This window comes from Jaculus jaculus, chromosome 1, assembly GCF_020740685.1.
Source record: "Jaculus jaculus isolate mJacJac1 chromosome 1, mJacJac1.mat.Y.cur, whole genome shotgun sequence".
NCBI classification, from domain to species: Eukaryota; Metazoa; Chordata; class Mammalia; order Rodentia; family Dipodidae; genus Jaculus; species Jaculus jaculus.
The window spans coordinates 300914467-300934729 of record NC_059102.1 but is presented as its reverse complement, the minus strand read 5'-3'; the positions used below and the strand labels follow the sequence as shown (position 1 = coordinate 300934729).

Sequence of the window (20263 nt, the reverse complement as noted above, 5' to 3'; positions counted from 1 at the left end):
TTTTAGTTTTTAATACGAAGCAGATATTAGGAAAGGAAACACTTCACACAACCTTCCAAGTAGAGACAGAGCCTGACCTTAAAAGCCATTCATCAGCTGTCCCAGCTCCCTCCTCCTGGCCCCACGGGATCCTAAGAGAGCAGCCAGTTTATTTGACTGTTAAGGGCTGGGGAACACTTTACAAGTTTTCATGTGGAAGTGCCACGTGGTGTCGTCATTCAGGAAGGCCTTCTCTGTTTACCGTCAAAGCGTTATCGCCCCTCCGTGGTACAGTCACAGGACAGCAAGAGAGATAGCTGGAATGACTGGGCAGAAAAGATAAGCCTTGCTTGCGAACCAGAGGGCTCCTGTGTAAGTCCATTTAAGGCTTCCTCCAAGACGTCTGGGTTCCCTCCCTGGCCGCCTGGTTGGGACCTTCAGTGCGTAGCCAGCGACGCGGTGATCACACGGGTGGGGGCATGTGTGCGTGGGAACCGACACAGACTGGCCCCAGTTCCAAGTCTGCGCAGGAGTATCCTGAGCCGCCTGCGGGGGCTGGCTGTCCTGCCAGCCGCAATGCCTTGATGGTTTCGCGTTTTTTCCTGCTCCTGGTGTGGTGTTTTCTTCTGGTCCCCATTCAGCTTTTTTTTTTTTTTTTAATTGTCTGTCTGCTGTCACGTGGTCAGAAAGGCAAGGTCCCTGTGGGCAAGTATGATAAGGGGGTGGTGGGGGGGCAGGGTAAGGCCAGCGGTTTTACCTCCTCACTCTGTCAAATTAAAGAGGTTGGAATACTTATGCTTTAAGATCTCTTTCATTTATGGGTTGTTAAAGGTGTTTATGCCACAGCCACTTCACAGACCATTTAAAAAAATGGTATTAAATTCAATATATTGGATGACAAAGATCGAGGTCCTGGCAGTAAACCGTGGTGGCTTTGAGAGCTGAAGACCCCATGTGGGGAACAAAAGGGCAGGCTCTGATTTAATTCCTAACCATTGTCTACACCACAAACTAGCTGTGTGATTTTGGGGACAGTTGTTCACTTCTACTGAATCTCAATTTCCTCAATTGTAAAACGGGAACAGGTCTATTTTTGCAGGGTCAGGTCTGCGAAAGTGATGACTGTTTTCCTCCAAATTTACAGACGAAAAAACTGTGTTGCAGAAAGATTAAGGGCCATGTTTATAGTCATTTCATGATCAGACACAAAACTAGGCTTGTAGGCCCTGTAACCTTTAATACAGGACCCTCTTCCTGTACAAGAGACTGCAAATTAAGCTTTCCTTGCAAAAGCAGAAAGGAAAGTCACTCCTGGGCCCATATTGTCTTCTTCCAATGATCTGCAGCGCCACCTAGTGGAATTTTGCTGGGCTTTCCCTTAGCCCCATGCACCTCTGCACTTCAATTATCATGGTTGACAGGAAGCTGTTTTACACACAGAGGAGGGGAACTCTGGGAGATGACAAGGATGGTGGATATGGGAAAAGGTCTTGGCCGTAGGTCTTTGACCAGGAAATGAAGCCAAATCAGGCCAACACGAGGAGGGTCCCAGACTGAGTAATGACTGGCCTTTCTAAACGGCAGCTGTGCCAACGTCTTGCTCACAGGGACGTTTTATTTCCTAATTAACAGTTATGACTTAGTGACAGGAATTACTACACCCTCATTATAAATGATCCTGCAAGTCTCACTGAGCTTGAGATGCCTTAGAGCAGACTGGCGGCTTCCGGTCTCAAAGCCCTATTCCCTCCACCTGTTATCTTCACTAGTGGGGCCACTGCTGCCTGATCCAGCATTGTCCTCCATGTTGGCCCACCCTTACCATTTCCTTCATCAGATACCACTTGCCCTTATGCATTTTGCTTTGATCCTGCACGACCCCTATGTCTCCTATATTGAAGATGCTTATTTGGGACATCTAAGATTGTCACAATCAATGCCACTCAAATTTCTAGTGCTTTCTATCTGTGAACTCTTTAAGACTGGAAATGGAAATGATTTATTCTGGAAACCTTGACTCTGTGTTTGTGACCTCATCTGTAAACTGTTAGATGTTTTTCATACTGATGGGGTCACGAGGTCTCAGAACTACATCACTATGAATTCCGCCTTAGCGCCCGGATTTTTCCATCATGACTTAGATTCTATCACTATATTTCCTCTTTTGGCATCTTTTATGTCTCTGCTTCACAAATATTTTACAATTGTTCCCAGAGCACAGGGAGAGCTGGGGAAGAGTTCACAGAGAACATAGGGATGTTCCAAGTATGGTCATATAACTCAGTGTATCTCCTTTGAAGAAAAATGCTGACCCTAAACTCTATAAATTATTTCAGTGCCACTGGAGCTAGGTCTCTAAAGCACAGTTCTCAGTACTCTCCTCCTTTCTCAAAAAAGAGAGAGAGAGAGAGAGAGAGACTCCTGTGTCATACAACAATCACTCTATTCTCCCAAAACCATTTTCTTCCATTCCCTTTCACTCACCGCCAGCCCCATTGACAACCTACTACTTCCCCCTCTGGCCTCTTCATCTTTGGCCTGGAATTTTCCTAGCCTAGTGTACCTTTTGCAACATTATGGAAACAGGTGAAGTCTATGTGACCCAGTTCAGAAGACAGCCACTCTATTACGAGTGACTCACCCCCTTCTCTCTTCTGCATGCTCCTTGCTTTTCTTTATAATATATATTCCATTCCACCTTATGTTTCAATTAGTTGTTTATAAATGTCCTCTCTATATAGCAAACTCTTGAGGGATAAGATTTCTATCTCCCTAGATCCTTTCCACTCCTGTGAGTCATCAAGAAGTTTCTCTACAATGCCAGTGGGATAAGATTTCAGAGACTCTAATCTGTTGCCAAGTCTCTAAAAGAACTCAAGTAGCAAAAAGGAACTAAGGGCCCTGGACCTTCCTGGGTATGGAATCGTTAAACAGGTGTGCGTTACTCACATGTAAATGGTGTCAGGTTCCAGGCATCTGATGATGAGAGAGATGGTGCTGAGCTGTTTGTCTGGCACCTGTGAAGGCATGGCACAGGGAGCTTTTGCCCCAGAGATGATGTCATCCACAAAACTCAGCACTGTTTCTGCCCAGAGTGGAAGGAAAGAGTAAAGCATGAGAAACAGTGGTGTCCAATCAGCAAGCAACTCAATGAGAACTTCTTAACATCGTTTGGTTTCAAAGCTTCTTACATTCCTATTAGAGAAAATAGACCTAGAAGTAGTGGTCATTTCTGTTTCTTATGTTGCCAATCGGCTTAGAGACATTTGTCAAGAGCTAGCTTAGAAACTACTATGGCAAGATGTTCACAACTCTTCCATGAAACATCCTTGGCATGGACAGAGGACAGCTATTCTTTCCAGTGGGTATTTTCATACATTAATACATTAGCAATACCTGGACATAGCCAGAGAAGAGCCAGAGGCATCAAGGGGTATCTCTCCATGCCCAAAGAAAGCTGTATGTGTCTCCAGTCCTCACTGTATGATTCACTAGCAGTGCTTAGACAATGGACGTCACTGTCTGGTCAGGGACCACATATGATGCAAAAGTCTTAGTTATTATTTATGTTGACTTTTCCCTATGCACAGTGATATGGTAGGGCCTGGGGTATTTCCATTCTGTTAAGGCTTCCCTTTCCTAGCAGGACTTGATAAAGGCTGAGTTTGCTTTAGGACAAGATGTGGACCATGCGCATCTGTTTGTTTGCACATGCTTTTGCCTGAAGGGGGTTATTAGCAACGGAATTTTTTTTTTTTCCTGTAATCATGACAGTGGTTAGCAGAGAATTGTTTCTTAATTGTGGGCTAGGATAACTAGTGTACAATATTGTTGTTTCTTTGTGAGTGTGCCTGCAGGCCATGAAATGGACACCTCTCTTATAAACAAAAAGAGAAGCAAAATCAAAACAAGACTCGGTCAGATGCTCACCATGCAAAATCTCTAACATGGACAAGATGGCTGCTACTTGGAGAGACAACAGCCGCTTCTTTTCCAGGATCCTCTACACTGCCCTGTAATACTGGGAACTCAGAGTCCAGCCAAAAGTTGGGTCATTTACCTTTTGCTGTATTTTTACCACCTGGGTTTAAGACTAGCTGAGGAGGTGGGACATGCTCACCTGTCTCCACTTTGGAGTGGTCCATCCTGTCGGTGACTTTCTCTTGACGGATCAGGTAATCTACAATCTGCACCCCAATTGGTGGTTCGGAGTGTTCCCACTCCAGGACCACGAGTGTGCTGCTGGGCTCATGTACCATGGAGAGTCTCAACCTGGGTGCAGACACAGGAACATGAGATGGGGATCCAGCTGGGACCTACACCATTCACAAACCACTGTTTCATTTTTATTTCACCAGTCCTCCTGACAAATGATTACAAGAGTCTCTATGAGCATCTGTCTCTCTCTAATAGGTGTTAACGATCCTCAGGGCTCATGAGACCAAACTACTATGGATCTTTTAAATAAATACGTAGACGAGTAAAGACAAACAGATGTCTGCATGTTACATGAGTTGAGGAGAGAACTTTGGGAGTAGGATTTCTTCATATGACCCAAAATATAATGTCTGGATTTCCCTTTGAGAAATACTAAGAGAATACTGCACAATTGTCATTTGAAGGCCTATGGAAGGTGGTGCCCAAGAGAGCCTTGCACCAAGAAGGCCATAGATAGTTTATGTTCTGTAACTATCAGGATCTTCCCTGACCACCTGAGCTTTCCCTCTTGCTAGGGACATCAATGTGCCTTTTTCTCTAGGCTGTTTGCTGGATTGGCCTTGGAATAGGCTCCGTTTGGAAGTAATGCTCAAAGAAGCTTTCCTGGGGAGGACAAAGCTAGCCATGTGTCAAGGGCTTGCTAGGGTGATGATGTCCTGTGCCCGCTGCTCAGGTCCTCATGCCAGATTCCACCTGTGCCATTGGGTTTCTGTGGATGGCCTGGTCCCTGATTCCAGTTCTCTTTTGTTTTCCCAGTCCATAGTTACCATATTCTCTTGAAGTTGACTTTTAATCCCATATCTCTTTATGCCTTTTAGACACTCGACAGTTAATAATGATATTCACTAGTGTGGCTCTTTTGACTGTCCATGTGGTTTCAACTCACTGCCTTGTCTGACTCCTTGGATGTGGCTCAGGTATATCTCTTCTTTAGATTTCCCATTTCTCTCTAGGATACTGGATTGAAGTGATTGGAAAGTTCTTTCTTACTCCTACAACCCTCTCTTATAAATTCTCTACAATTCACCCAAATTCATATTCTCAGTTCTTCTCTCTCAGAAACATCTGTAACCCTGGTCATCCCACACGCCACAGGCTCCCAGGAACCTCTCATAGTCTCAAGGGTCAAAGGGCAAGAATGTCTGTGCAGATGGATCACATCCAAACACCTGCAATGTCTAATTTCAATTCAATAAATACTTATGAAGTGTGTACTCATTGTAAGAATGTGCTTGGTGCTAGAAATATAGTAGTTCACACACCTATCCTAACTCCTTCTTTTATGCAGCTTAGCAAATTAAGGAAATCTGTAATTATGCACAAGATAAAACTTCAACAAGAAACAATGGGATGCTGCTATGGCAATAGGAAAGAATTCAACTAGTGGAAAATAATCAAAAATATATTTTTTTGCTAGTGGCTACTATGAAAAAGTGAATGGTTTGCATATGACACTAGGATGTAGTAAACCCAAAACAGTGTGGATATTGACAAATTCATTAATGAGAGTCATATGCAGAATTCTATTTTGAAGAAAAGGCATTAAGAAGCTTAAGTAAGTAAGTAAGCTTTCTGAGAATTCAATTTCTGTGAAAAAAAAAATAAACTAAGGCAAGTCCCTACTGAAAAATAGAAGTTGAATGATTCACGTGGCCTTGTATAATTTTAAAGTGCATTTCTATTTCCAATTGTCAATTAAAACACAAGAAACTAATGTCTGGGACTCAAGGAAGTGATGTGAGTTAACAAGAAAAGTGAAGTCTTAACTAGACATTTCTTGTTTATTGTTATCTTTAGTTATGACATGTAGTTTATGTAGAGTTAGAACCGAAATCAGTCCTAGGACACAGTGGCCACCTCTGTATCCCTCTGATAACTGGTGGTTTTCGTATAATCTTTCAAAGGTAGCTTTCATACCTGGCAAATCTGTATAAAACACCATATTCTCCCAGTGGCTCCTTTCTCTACTAAGTGAAATAATAATTTTACTATTACTTTACCAATAAGGAACTTAAAGACTGGAGAGATGGCTTAGTGGTTAAGGTGCTTGCCTGCAAAGTCAAATGACCCAGGTTCAATTCCCAAGTACACACACATAGCTAGATCAAGGTGCTCAAGGTGGCACATGCATCTGGAATTCATTTGCAGTGACCAAGGCCCTGGCATACCCATTCACTCTTCCTATCTGCCTTTCTCACTCTCTTTCTCTCTCTCAAAGTATATAAATATTTAAAATATAGTTAAAAAATTTTAAAGGAGGTTGAATAAAATATCACCAAAAGGTTCATTTGTTTTTAAGTATTTGGTTACCAGCTGGTGTAGTGGAGCCTTAGGGAGGTGGAGCTTGGCTGAAGTGTGTTGCTGTGGGTGGGCTTCAGGGAGTTATAGCTCTACACCCCCTTGCCAATATGAGCTCACTTTTGTTGCTACCTCTCATCAGTTGTAGCAAGATGTGCTGCCTCTGCTCTGCCATGCTATGATGAAACTTCCTCTCCAGACTAACTTGAAATAAACCCTTTCTTTCCATATGCTGTTTTTGGTCAGATGTTTTGTCTCAGTAATGAGTAGGGAACTACAATTGGTTTTCGTTTGACTCCAAATATACCTGTTATGGCCACAAGGAGCAAGAAGCCAGTAACATACAGAGGAAGACTATACACAAAAGGGAAAATAGTAAGATCCTACTGATGTGCTCTCTTCCTCCTTTGACTTCTTGGTTAGTCATGTCCCTTTAAAAGTCCATCTGCACCTTCAGACAGTCCAGAAAGCAGATTCTATTTGCTGGTTCCAGTATACCTAGCCCTTCAGATACCGCAGGATTTTGCTCCTTGCTTTGGGTTTTCTTGGCCCCACCAACCCACGGGGTCATATACCACCAGATTACCTATCAGCACTCTTTCACAAGATCAGGATTTCTGTAGCTTAACTCCTGTGGTGTGTTATAGAGTTATGACGTGTTATAGAGTAAGCCATGTTCTACTTTGGGGTCTGGCCCTTTAGCTGTGTCAGTTCTGTTTAATCTTCCCATGAGGGGAAAGAAATTGAACATGTTGATTCTCAAGAACCTTTGCAGTACTGTATCCTCTTCCTCCCTCCAATACAGACATTCCCTCATATTGACCAAAGATACTATGCTCTTCAGAGCTGATATGCATCCCCTAAGTAACCTTCCTAATGTTCTACCCTCCATATCTCCCTAGAAATACCCTACTGTATCACCAATCAAGCCCACATATATCCAGCTTCTTCCTCAAATATGTAAGAGTATTTGGTCTTCCCTTCTCAACACCTTCCAAGAAACCTAGGTCATAACCCTGCAATCTGTTCTTAGCACTTTCATTTTCTTTGTCCCCATAGCTGGACATAAACCAGCAAGCCCTGATGGTTCTACCCCAAATAATTTCTCAGTTTTATCCTCTTCATATTATAATGGTTGCAGACACCTTAGCATGACCCTGATTGGCATGGCTCTCTATCACTCTGGAAAAGCTATTCCATCCATTTGAAATTATTTACTTGTCTATTCATCAAACTAAGGTAATAATAGGATACCAGTTCCCACATGCTTCACACAGTACCTGGCATCCAGGCATTATGTGAGAAGTGGTAGTGTTGTGGCTCCTACTAATCCCTTACCGTGGTCCTCTAACTTCCTTCATTGCAATAGTACACCTATTGCTATTGTCCTCTAAACCACACTATGTTGCTTTTTCCTCCTTCATGGAGAAGTTTAATTGCCACCTACTCCATAAAACCTTTACCTCTGTTCAAATTCAGATTCAATCAACAATTGTTCAAATATCTATAACATTTGTTACAGCACTGCTTCTTATAAAATGTGTGTGCCTGCCCTTTCTAGTGCATTGAAAACTCCTTGAAGGCAGACAGTGTGCCATATTCTTCCATCCCATTACTTTGAAAATAATAAATAAGACACTTGATCCTCTTTTTCTTTTTCTTTTTTTTTTTTTTTTTGCATGATGATTCTGAGGCACAAATGCACAAGAGAGGCTGGCAAAGGGAATCATACACAGGCTGTGGGAGAGGCGCACAGGTAGGGAGTCCATCAGCTCCAAAAGCAGTAGAGTCACATCGACACCAGTCCTCAATGACATCACCAGTCCCTGAGCACCAGAGAGAGCTCATAGTAGCCTCCTGTAAGAGCTGCACAAAAAGAGCAAAGAGTGAGCATAGTGCTGGGATGCCAGGGCTCGGTCAGCAGAATCAAAGTGCTAAGGCGCTGTGTGGCCTAAAGTTACTTCATTGAGTCATTTAAATCACCACATCCTCATTGTTTGGTCTGAAATCTTATCCCAGGAGATGGCATCTGGAGCCTGAGTCCTGTAGAATCTCTGGGGACTCCTCTCTTTAGCACAATAGCTCATTCCTATTGTTAAGAGCATCATGTTGGAAGCCCGATTCCAACTTCTAGCTCCCCATGTTGTACTCCATCACTCTATGTTACATGTTTATGAAGAAGGAGGGCTTCTACCACACTGCTCCGGTAGCCTGTCTTTCTCACTCTTCTCACTACCCAAAGGCACTTTTCTCCTCCTCAAATGCTTTTCTGTGCATCTGTACATGTCCTGCCCATCCTGTTCTAGAACGCCCTTCTCAGTCCCTCAGCGTGTGTGGTAATTCATTTAGAATATTTATGCAGCTCTCTGTTGGGTTATAGTTTAGCTTCAGGAATCTTTCCTGGATCACTAGGACAAGCCGTGTGGCATATCAGCTAAGCTTTGTGCTCTGCAGCAGCATGTCCTGGGTGAGTTCTGTCAATCACTAGCATGTCACTTTGGGCAAGTTATGTAAACTGGTTCCTCACTGACAAAAACAAAAATAGTACTTTCAGCCTTAGTGATTGAGACACTTTCCTGCAAAGCTTAAGGATCCAGGTTTGATTCCCAAGTACCCATGTAAACCAGATTCACTGGGTGGCAACATGTGAGTGGAGATTGTTTGCAGTGGCTGAAGACCCTGCCATGCCCTTTCTCTCTCTCTCCTTTTTCTTTATCTTTCTATCTGCCTCTCTCTCTCTCCCTATAAAATAAATCAATAAGATAAAATAAATATTACTTTCCTGTTAGGGTTGCTGTGCCAGTTGCATTAAATAATTTGTGTAAAGTGAAAAAGTATATGCATAGTGCCCAGTACACATTAGCCATCAACACATGCTAGTAATTATTGCTTCTGAGTGACAAGATATCATCTTATATAGAAATATACACACACACTCACACACACACGCGCGCGCGCACACACACACACACACACACACACACACACAGTCTATCACAATTCTTTATGTGCAGTGGTTTCATGGGGAAGACTTTGGGGAAAAGTTGAATTCTGGTGGAGTGCTGACCCCTCGTGAGGCCCTGCTCTTCAACCCAGAGGCATGCAGTACAAAGGGAACCTTGCCAGGAGGGCTGAGACTGAAGCTTTCTCTCTGAGGTGTTCTACATCCCCAGTGTCAGCATTTCCTAATCGATTACTCTCTTCCACAGTTAGCATGCCCACACCAAACTAGTAAATTAGTGACAGGAAACCTAGCTAACTTGTAAAAGTTTAGATAAACAATAATCAGAGCTAGGGCTGGAGAGATAGAATAGTGGTTAAAACACTTGCCTATGAAGCCTAAGGACCCAGTTTCTATTCCCCCATACCCATGTAAGCCAGATGCATAAGGTGATGTGTGCATGTGGAGTTCATTTGCAGTGGATAGAGGCCCTGGCATGCCCAGTATCTCTCTTGTTCTCTCTTTCCCAGGCAAGGTGGTGCATTGGTGCATGCCTTTAATCCCAGCACTCAAGGGGTGGAGTTTGAGGGCAGCCTGAGACTGCATAGTGAATTCTAGGTAAGCCTGGGCTACAGTGAGACCCTATCTCAAAAAACAGCAACAACAACAAAACTCAGTGATAAGGAAGAGAAGGAGGGATGGGAAAAGGGATGAGAGGGAGGAAGAGAGGAAGTGGAGGGGGGTAGAAGAAAGGAAGTACATAAAAATCCCAATGTCCGAACCTAAAGTCGGACTCAGATATTCTATTTCTTCAAAATTTGGTGCAGGTTTTTGAAGTTAGAAGTTGGAATAAGGGGTTCCATATTGATGTCCTGTCATCAATTTTGGAGCCTCTAAAGAAGCAGAAACCAACTCTTGATTAATTCTGATCTGTGTAGAGGTTTATAATTTATGGTCCTTCTTTAAATGCTAACACTTTGATCAATGGAAGCCATGATTTACAGCGGAGGACTCTGAGAGTGAAAGTTGGGTGATGAGCTCAGGGTCACTGTCTGGCGGAGGAAGCAGTGACAGGAACTGAGCATAGCACGTCTCCCTGGACAGCTCAGGTTCTTCTCAGGAAGTATCAAGAGATGCTCCTTGGAAGCCTTGTTTAACTTAGCCAAATTCAAATCCAAAGCTGCATTGTTTAAAGCTAAAAGCAACGCTGAGATAGACAGAATAAAAAAACTTGCTCCTGCTGCCTGCTAGAGAGTTTAATAATTATTTACTAAGTGCCTACAAGGGGCCATTTCCTGTGCTAAGCATGAAGGATGTGATGATGCACAAGACACATATGGCCTCTGTCTGTATAAATGTTACAGCCAGATGACAAAAAAGAGAACCAAAGTCATGAAAATCATCAAACTCCATAACTGGTGAGGGCTCCAAAAGAAAAGGTAAGGTGCTGTGGGTGCAGATGGCAGTTAAGGGGGAAAATGAAGGGAGCACCCCATCTCCAGCTCACCCCATCTCACCAAGAGGATGGAGAAGGCCTCCATGAAGAGGTGACATTTTCATCTGGGCCTTGCGGGAATGTTATTATTCAATCACACACACACACACACACACACACACACACACACACACACACTCACAAAGAAATCCTGCCATTTTCAGGAAAATGGATGGAACTGAAGGATATCATTTGAGGTGAAAAAAACCAGACATGGGAAGGCAAGTATCATGTATTTTCTCTCATATATGGAAATTGCCTGAAAAGTGAGAGCTTATTAAGGGAGGGGAAGGGGAAGGATTAGGAGTAGGAAAGAAGGGAGGATAAGACAGCAGAAAGAGCATGATAAGGGTCAAAGTACAAGACGTGCTAGAGTGGAAATGTCACAGGAATTCTACGGATTCATAGAATCAATATACTCTGTTGTAAGAGACAGAGCTGGGACAAAGAGTGACTAAGCAAATGGTTGTGAAGTAAGGCTACCTTACAGACAAGATTAGGAGGGTGTCACATTTTAAGAACAATGGTAAGCCACCTTTTAAATGAGGAAGCAACAGGATCAGACTTTTTTTTTTTTAACCAAAAAGAGTATGGTAAGTGTGTATGATGACAAGTATTCTAAATGCCATTTCTTCAAAAGCTTTAACTGCATCTTTGATTCACTCAACTCCACAGAGGCTTCTACTCTCTGAATCCCGGGCTCCTGATAACTGCGGCAGGTGAAACGGTGGTCTGTTATGGTTCGATATGAAGCAATGTCTGCTCAAAATGTTCATGTGTTGGAGACTCGGTCCACTAGTGCAAGGAAGCAAATCACTGGGAGCTTGCTTTGGAAGGGCACCTCTTCTGGACCCTTCCCTCTTCACCTCTTCATCTCTCAGCCACCATGGGGTGAGCTGCCGCTTTTGCTACGCACTCCTAGCGCCGCCGTCAGTGTTCACCTCTCCGCAAGCCCACAGCAATGAACCAGGCAACCGTGGGCCCAAAGCTCTGAAGCCAGCCAGAATGAACCTTCACTCCCTTCAAGTTACTTACATTAGGTATTTGTGTTGTTGTGATGAAAAGCTGACTAACACAGGATAGGAAAACAAAGAGAAAAAAAGGCAAAGTTAAGAAGGAAAAGGGAAGTCAGATTGTTTTAGAACCTACAATGTGCCATGCATTCCACAGGGATTCTACATTTTTAATCAGTTTTAGTCCTCTGTCCAGAACAAGAAACAATCTTAATGATTGCTATTGTTTTTCTTCAAGGAGAACAGTTTATGTTTTGAATCAGCTCTGTCTATTAATGTATTTATTTATTCATCCATTCATTTATTTAATAGAGCACCAGTGATGTACAAATCTAGGCATTCTGTGTAAGAAAAGGCATTTCTGATCGTCCACAGAGAAGTCAAGACAACTACAACAGTAATGGTTGGGCTGAAACTTGACATCATAATAGGAGTTTCTCATTAGCAGAAATGTGGCAGCATTGTCTTGAGACAGAGCTGGAAGTCTGAACAGCCAGATTCATGAGACAAAAAGCATTGCATTTGGAGGAATTACATTTTGGGATGTATACTAATATCCAAACCATGTAAGTATGGCAAATTAATGGCTCTAAATGATGTATTAGGGACCATATTGTACTCAATCTGAAGTACTATCAAATTATTTGACTCAATATGGCCAGAAGTCATATTAAATAAGTCTGGGAATTTTAATAAGGGGCCCAATAAGAAGATTACTATAATGTGATGATTTGATACTACAATTGATAGATTATGGCAGAGGGTTCAAAAAAGAGAATGGATTCAAAAAATGCCTGTTGTTCGTAGTGATGGGAAAGATATTGGGAATGGCAAGGAAGCATCTCATAGCTTTTCATTTTAAGAAAGCTAATAGAGAATAGTGTTATTCCCTGAAATGGGAACACAAGAGCTACAAGTTTAACTAACAAGATGATGGGCTAATTTTGTTGGATTGTTTAAATAATATAAATTGCTTCTTGATTAAAACCACAGATTAGGTTGAAGTGTGGCATTAGAGACTGGCTAGTCCAATAGAACAAACCAGAAGAAGACAGAAAATAAGTCCAAAGATCCATAGAGAGGCAGATCAAAGCTCCCATGAGAAGTCTAATGCCATGATTCAGCATCAATCCACCTTTCCTTAAGGTCTTCCCTCCTGCCTGCTTTCATTGGTGTTAAGTGAAGAATTAGAATGGATTGCATTAAAAGCAACCAAAAGACAGTAGGTGTGATCACCATCCCACAGTTTCAGACCATAATCTGTGGTGATTTATATGATTTCATAAAATGAATCTAGGTATTTTTCAACAAAAATGTGCCAATGATCTCATAATAAAAGAAAATTAATTCTGAAAAAAGGCCAAAAATTTAAATAGATTTAATGCTTATTATGATAACTTAATTTCTGGCAGATTTCTTGATTTGAGTTTGCCGAGAGAACAATGTAAAATGGTTACAGAAATTAAGATGATAAGAGTTTACTGTTAAAAAAAAAAAAAACAGGGCTGGAGAGAAGGCTTAGCGGTTAAGCACTTGTCTGTGAAGACTAAGGACCCCGGTTTGAGGCTCGGTTCCCCAGGTCCCACGTTAGCCAGATGCACAAGGGGGCGCACGCGTCTGGAGTTCGTTTGCAGTGGCTGGAAGCCCTGGCGCGCCCATTCTCTCTCTTTCCCTCTATGTGTCTTTCTCTCTATGTCTGTCGCTCTCAAATAAATAAATAAAAAATGAACCAAAAAAAAATTTAAAAAAAAAAAAACAGTAATAGAAGGGATAGCAAAGGCAAAATGGGTCACCCAAAGAAAAGAGAGAAGAAATCCTGATGGTGAGTAGACTTTATCTAGGACCGCCTTGCCTGTTTTTAGAAATTGACATGTTCATGTTCAAAGCAAGGCCATACAGAGAGTGTCTATTCACCCCAGTGTAAGACTGGTGTAAGGAAAAAGGGAAGGACTGACATTTGGCAAGAGTCTACAAAGGGTTGCTGAACACAAACTTCCTTCAGCATCTGTGTTGACTGCAATCAGCTCTGTCCCTCATCTCTCACAGAGCTCCTTATGTGTGTCCTGTGCCTGATTCTTCTGAGCTTGAGCGCTCAGACTGCACTGCTCCCAGGCTGGTGGCACTGAAAGTCTTTGATTATCAGCTGCAGCAGCCTTGGGAAACACGAGGTGAGATGGGCAAGGGGAGGGCTGGCATAGCATGAAAGCCACCACAGCTTTGAGAGTCCAGTGACTCAATCCCCTTCTTTCTCATCCAGAGTCTCTCTCTGATTGGCCTCTTCCCTCCCATTCCTCTTTCCCTTGGCCACCAGTGTCAAATTCAGAATTTTTTAGGCTATAGGAAGCATTGTTTTTTGTTGCTGTAAATATATGCATTTTCAGTATTCATTGAAATATCCACAGTAGAGGAGAATAGGTGAGAAAAACACGTACAAGTAACATCCCTCCTGTTAGTCTGAACCACACCTTGGAAACAGCAGTGACATGCCAGGTGCTTTTCAAAGAGAGTAAAGGAAGCAATTATCACCCCACCTGGACGGGCACAGCTCTCGCAGGTAAACTGCTCGCTGCTGCATCTCATGGGGTATCGTCCCTAAGCTGTCTTGCAGACAGTCTCAGAAGTCTAACAACTGAAGCTTTCCTGTTTCTGCTTTGGTCATTGTTGTGAGTGGTGCGTGCGTGCGTGTGTGTGTGTGTGTGTGTGTGTGTGTGTGTGTGTGATCTTCCCTAACTTGTATGTCCTTGAGGACACTGGAGGGCAACACATAATCTGTCACTGCCTTTGCCCCTTCTCTGAAGCTAGTCTTTTAAAGGTCCATTCATTTTCTCCTGACATCCTTGAAAGGGGGTTGGTAAAGGAGGAGTGGCTGGGAAATGTGATGACCTAGCAGCATAACAAAGGCAGGAAGATCAGCATGGATGAGGCTTTTTGTCCTTAGAGACCATGATGGGCAGGGAAACCAGTGCCTTCAGCTGAGGCTGTCAGATACTTCCTCTGGGACCAGAGCCTGATATGCTCCTTCTAGTTCACTGCAGCTGGTCCCAAGCTTGGGGATCAGTTAAGGGAGTTAGCCCAACAAAGGTGGGACAGAGCTGAGATTCTCCCACTTCCATGCCCCCGTGGCCTGAGGGCTTTGTAATGACTTTGGTGGTCAGGAAAAGTCACTCCTGCCTCTCTACTTCCTTCCAGCCCTCTATGCTGAAACACCTCACAAGAGCTCAGTAGTGACTTCTAGATCATATTACTGGGGGTGTTGAGGATGCGTTGATTTGACCCAATATGCAAACGTGCAAATCTAAGCAAACAAGGGACCTCAAATAGCTGAAAGCAAAAAAGAGCTCTTGGTCAGATCTCCATGAGCATGTAACTCAGCTGCCCCATCCCTCCCTCTGGTTCCTTGGAAAGCTCTATTGTTGATGATTCCCAGGGCCAAGAGTGTCAGGCCTCTTACCCTCTGAGTCTGGTTGTTGGTCACCAGTTCATAGATAGGGGATGCTCTGGTCACCTCCAGCAGGACAGGATCAGGGGTGTCAGGGCTGGATGTCACGTGACACAAGGGGCAAGATGGGGGACATCGGCCCTTGCTCTGGCATTCCATGCGGACTCCGGCCGCCATGCGCTTCGTGCCAGAGTCTGACAGGCTAGCGATGTATTCTGGGAACGTCAACACCTTGGGGTCTCTTTCTCTCTCCTCAGACTCATCGGATGGGGAGTTGCCTGCCAGACACAAAACAAAAGGAAACAGTGAGGGTAGGTAGCAACATAGTAAGGTCTATCACGAGCTGGTGACTCCTGAAAGCTGGAGTGTAAGCTTGAGAGGTTAGAAAGTACCACTGAGAAGGTACGAATGTGATCGGATCGTAGTTTTCACTTAGCTTGGACCACATCCCCTCCCAGTGTAGCCCAGAATTGAACATAGCTTCTTTGCTAAATGGGAGACTATATTATTTGTTTCTGGGAATCATGAGTTTCCCCAGTCCATCCCAAAGACTATGTCAGTCAGATCTGTGCAGATGTCCATTGTCAAGAACACACAACAGTGATTCTTCTGAGACTCAGTTTCTTCATACATAACTAGAATAAACAGGAGCTCCTAGTAACACCTCTCTAGCACTGTAAAATAAATGGATGGCAAAATATCTTTTAAAGCACATGCTGTGGTAGCTAGCAACTAACAATTTTAGAGCCTGTACTATGAAACTGGGAGTGATTCAAGATCTTTGACCATTACATGCATGGAGTCTACCATTATACCCATTTTATAGATGAGGAAAGTGCAGCCAGTAGCCTCCCGGTCACACTGAGATTTGAGCCCACTTTGTCTGATTACTAAGTCTTTACATTATAGAGGAAAAACAGGATTTCCCAGCTTTATAAGTAATCCATGTATTGGGAGCAAGGAGAGAATTGTGAATTTTTCAAAAAGGTTTTCCCTCTTGCTTGATGTAAAAAGACACAGAGAAGATACTGATCTACTGTTGTGTGGGTGACAAATGCCTCTAGAGAACAATGGCTGGTTCCCGGCACAAGGCAGAACTGTTTGCTGTGTATCTCTTCCCAGGCCCTGTGATGCTGCACTTAGCATATTAGCTCAAAACAAGTCTGCTGACAAAAGCACTGGGTTTCTTAAGAGATTTCTGACAGCTGCTGTCCAAAGCAGGAAATGATTTTGGAGAGACTGCCTTGCCTTCCCCAACAATGGGCATATGTGGACAATTCATTCTGGTCTCCAACAAAGGCATCAACAATGCAGGACATGACGGCCCACAGCATTGGATGAACTGGATGGAAGAACTTGCAAAATGTTTCCAGAGGGTGATTGGGAGATGCCACTCATCAAGTCTTTATAATAGTTCCGTGCTAAGGGACCCAGGGCGCTGCTACTAGTACCCACCCTGTTTTCTTGTAACATAAGCAAGCCCATTTGGGATAATCACTCGCTATTGCAGTGCTCTCGATTCTCAGAGTGTCACCATTATGTGGATGAGACGATTTTATCCTGCAGCACTTGGTATGGAACTCCAGTATGTGAAGCCAGAGTTCACTCAATGACTTCAGGTATGAGAAATAGTTCAGCTCACATTCCATTCCAGACTTCCATTCTTCTTGAGACTAATGAATGAATGAAGCCAGAGTTGGTCAGGGCAGCGTAAGGTCTTTGCACCCTGGGTCTGCTCTTTGGGCAAAGCCATAACGTACTCGCTGGGAAAAAGAATGCAGTTTCAAAAGAGTAAAGATGTGGTATTTTCCTGGCAAATCATGTTTGGGAGATTTTGCTTTGGAAGCCTTGCCAGAGGGCTGTGAGGTTCTTATGCACCTAATAATCAGAGACTTTCCCACAATCCCTTTGTTGAGAATCCTTTCAATGCATTTGGAAAAAAATTTCCACAAAATGACCACTAGATGGTTGTATCAGCTCAAAAATGACTAAATTTTGTGAGCATTTTGGCATCACAGAAAATCAATTTATGGAAAACTAACACATACGTATCTTGACAATTTTGTGGAGGTACTTTTTTTCAGTCAGATAAAATAGTAAGGTCTTGGTAGATTGCTCAGTGGTTAAAGGCACTTGCTTACAAAGCCTCAACACCCATGTGAAGCTAGATGCAAAAGTAGTTTCTGTGTTCTGGCATAAAATTGCTGTGGCAAGAGACCCTGATGTGTTTCCCTCAATAAGCACACGTGTGTGCACAAAAATAAAAAGAAATCCTAAGGAGTGAACAAGTACATATTACATATCTTAAAGAGAAAAATATGAGAAACAGACACTGATAACAGAATAATTAAGATAAAATAAAACTCACAAGAGAAAATAAAAATCTTCCATAATATTTCTAATATTAAGTAAAAGTTACTTCCAAGGGAGAAGTAATATGCCATCATATCTTTTCTTCATCTTCAGTAACATCTTAAGATCGCTCCATTCATTGTCCTGACAAATGCCGCCGCTAGGCGGTGCTGTAGCCGCAAGCACCATATGTTGTGGTGTTGGACAGTCTCCCTGCCCTCTAACTCTCCATCATTAAGGTTTGTAACTGCTGTAAACATGAGATGCTGCTCCCCTTGCTGTTGTCTTCTGGCAATCTGAATTAAAATCAAGATACAGCTAATCCCTGTCAATACTCTTCAACCCTACATACTTGGCAAGATTCGGCAGTAGAAAGGGATGGGAAGGATACAGAAAATGACAGTGGATGACCATTAAACGCTTCTTTCATTTCAGAACCCTCTTGTGCATCTCCCTAAAACATTCAGGTCCTTTCTGGAGGCCATGGCCAATGGCATCCCCAGCACCTTTGGCACAGCAGGTGGCGCTGGCTGGAGAGGCTGGATTTGCATAGAAGCAATGAACAGTAAGCTCTCTAAAACCATGGATTCAGATTTCTGAAAAGAATAGACATGTGTGAAAGAGATTTCTCCAAAAATGAAATACATTTTATATGTGTAGTTAGATACAATTGGGAAATACTTCTTAAAATAATAGATTCCGGTGGTAAAAGTTCAGATAAATCTCCCTTTGCCCAAAGAGAGTGCCTTTTAACTAGCATGGCTGTGACAAGCAAATGAGTAGTTCAGGTCCTAAAAGCATCAGGAGAGTCTTGCATTTCGCACTTGATTTCAGCCTCTCTGTGTTGGAGTGGGTGGTAGGGTCTGTGGGCAGAAAGTTGTACAGAGGAAAAGCTATCTTATTGCCTAATACTCCAGACCTCCTTTTCCAGCGGTTACTCTTATTTTAGTTCTTAGGTACATCTTCTCTCCTCTGCCATCTAGACCTACATAGAAATGCTTTCAGAATTTGAGACACCACACTGTTCCTTAGTTAAATGAATATGCTATTTCAGTAAGCTCACAGTCTCTGGTCATAAGACACAAGTTAGAGTTAAAGTTTCAGAAAATTATAATTGGCCAAGATGCCCTCTAATAAAGAATTCCCAAGTGTGTCCTTCTTTCCCACCTGCCTGCAAAAAATGTTGCTCCCAGGGAGGCTCTCATGTCTTACTGTGACACTTAGGTTCCTTACGAGTAGAGGCATATCCAACCTAGAATGTAGTTAGCAACCCTAAAACTGCAAAGCATTTTGCAAATACAGTTTGCTATAAATAAATGCCATTTGCTTTAGGCTAAATCTGCATCCTACAGCACGCAGAGGATGATTTTCCCCAATAGAATATTGTGGCATGAGAATATTGGCATCCTTAGTGCTCAGAGTCTAACTGTGCATGGGCCTGTGGCCATAGGCATGCACATATTGATCCACCTAGATTCAAGGACACATGAGAATGATAAAAGTGACCACCCTATTCTCACACAGGCTCTGCTCTCCTGTTGGGAACTGACAGGTCATAAAGGTGAATTACTTGTTATGAAGCAAATTGGTACAATTCCTGTAGGATTTTGGAGACTGCTCAAAAGTCTTTCCTGAGTTGGTGCCCAAGGCAATGAGATGCTAATGACATCACAGCTAGAACTACAGAGGCAGTTCATTAGGCAGCAAAGAAATCAAATGCAAACTAATCAGATCACAGCTTTGGGGGATAGCTTTGAATGCTCAGAAAGCAGGCTGACATGGGCAAGTAAAGCAGAGTTTGGTGAGGTGCAACGCAACAGAAGCCCACTCATCCACAGCCGGCAAGCTGGAACCAGCCACAACCTTCACTCTCATCTGCTCACAGGCTAGGTGTGCTGATTATCTGATGTGCAACCCCTTCCACCTTGTGCAGAACCAAGTGTAGAATTCCAACTTGGAACGTACTTGATAACATTAAAATGGGCGCTTCAGCCCCTAGGAGTATTTTATCATGTCTGGAAAGAGAAGTTGAGATCACTTTGGATTTAAACTAAAATTCTTGTCCCACCATGATCACATACTTTCTGAGACCCAAATAAGGTATAACATGATTGATTAATAATGAAAGAGAAGGAGAAAGAATATAAATTGAGCATTTTCTGCATATATCAGATATGAGTGTCTTGTAATCAATCAGAACTGTATAGAACTGTATTTTTCTTACATCTTTGAAGTACACTTGGCTAGTTTAAGTGTATGTATGTATCATCTAGCTATCTATCCTATATCTATCTTTTATTTATATCTACTGTGTATCTATCACCTATCCATCTATCTTTCTATATAATCTATCTATGGATATAGTGGAGTGTATATACTAAGTATCAACCATAGATTAAATTAAACATAAAGTATTGAACCAAAGCATTTAGAGTTTCCTAGCCCTTTACCAAAGCTCTAAAAAAAATCAAGTGGAAATAGCAAAGCATCACTGTGGTGACATCCAAGTTTATTTTATTTCTAGCTAG

The 20263-nt window shown here is 42.7% G+C and overlaps 1 protein-coding gene across 3 annotated transcripts in view; it reads right to left on the bottom strand.

The window, feature by feature from the left end:
- The window catches only part of Astn1 (astrotactin 1), a 339793-nt gene that overhangs the window by 18853 nt on the left and 300677 nt on the right, over nucleotides 1-20263 (bottom strand). For all 3 annotated transcript variants that reach the window (XM_045159035.1, XM_004658763.2, XM_004658764.2), the window contains exons 17-20: nucleotides 15396-15661; nucleotides 8228-8361; nucleotides 4100-4251; nucleotides 2929-3064 (exon numbers count right to left, since the gene is read on the bottom strand). In XM_045159035.1, coding sequence (XP_045014970.1) covers nucleotides 2929-3064; nucleotides 4100-4251; nucleotides 8228-8361; nucleotides 15396-15661 — 688 coding nt within the window. The remainder of the gene's footprint in view (nucleotides 1-2928; nucleotides 3065-4099; nucleotides 4252-8227; nucleotides 8362-15395; nucleotides 15662-20263) is intronic.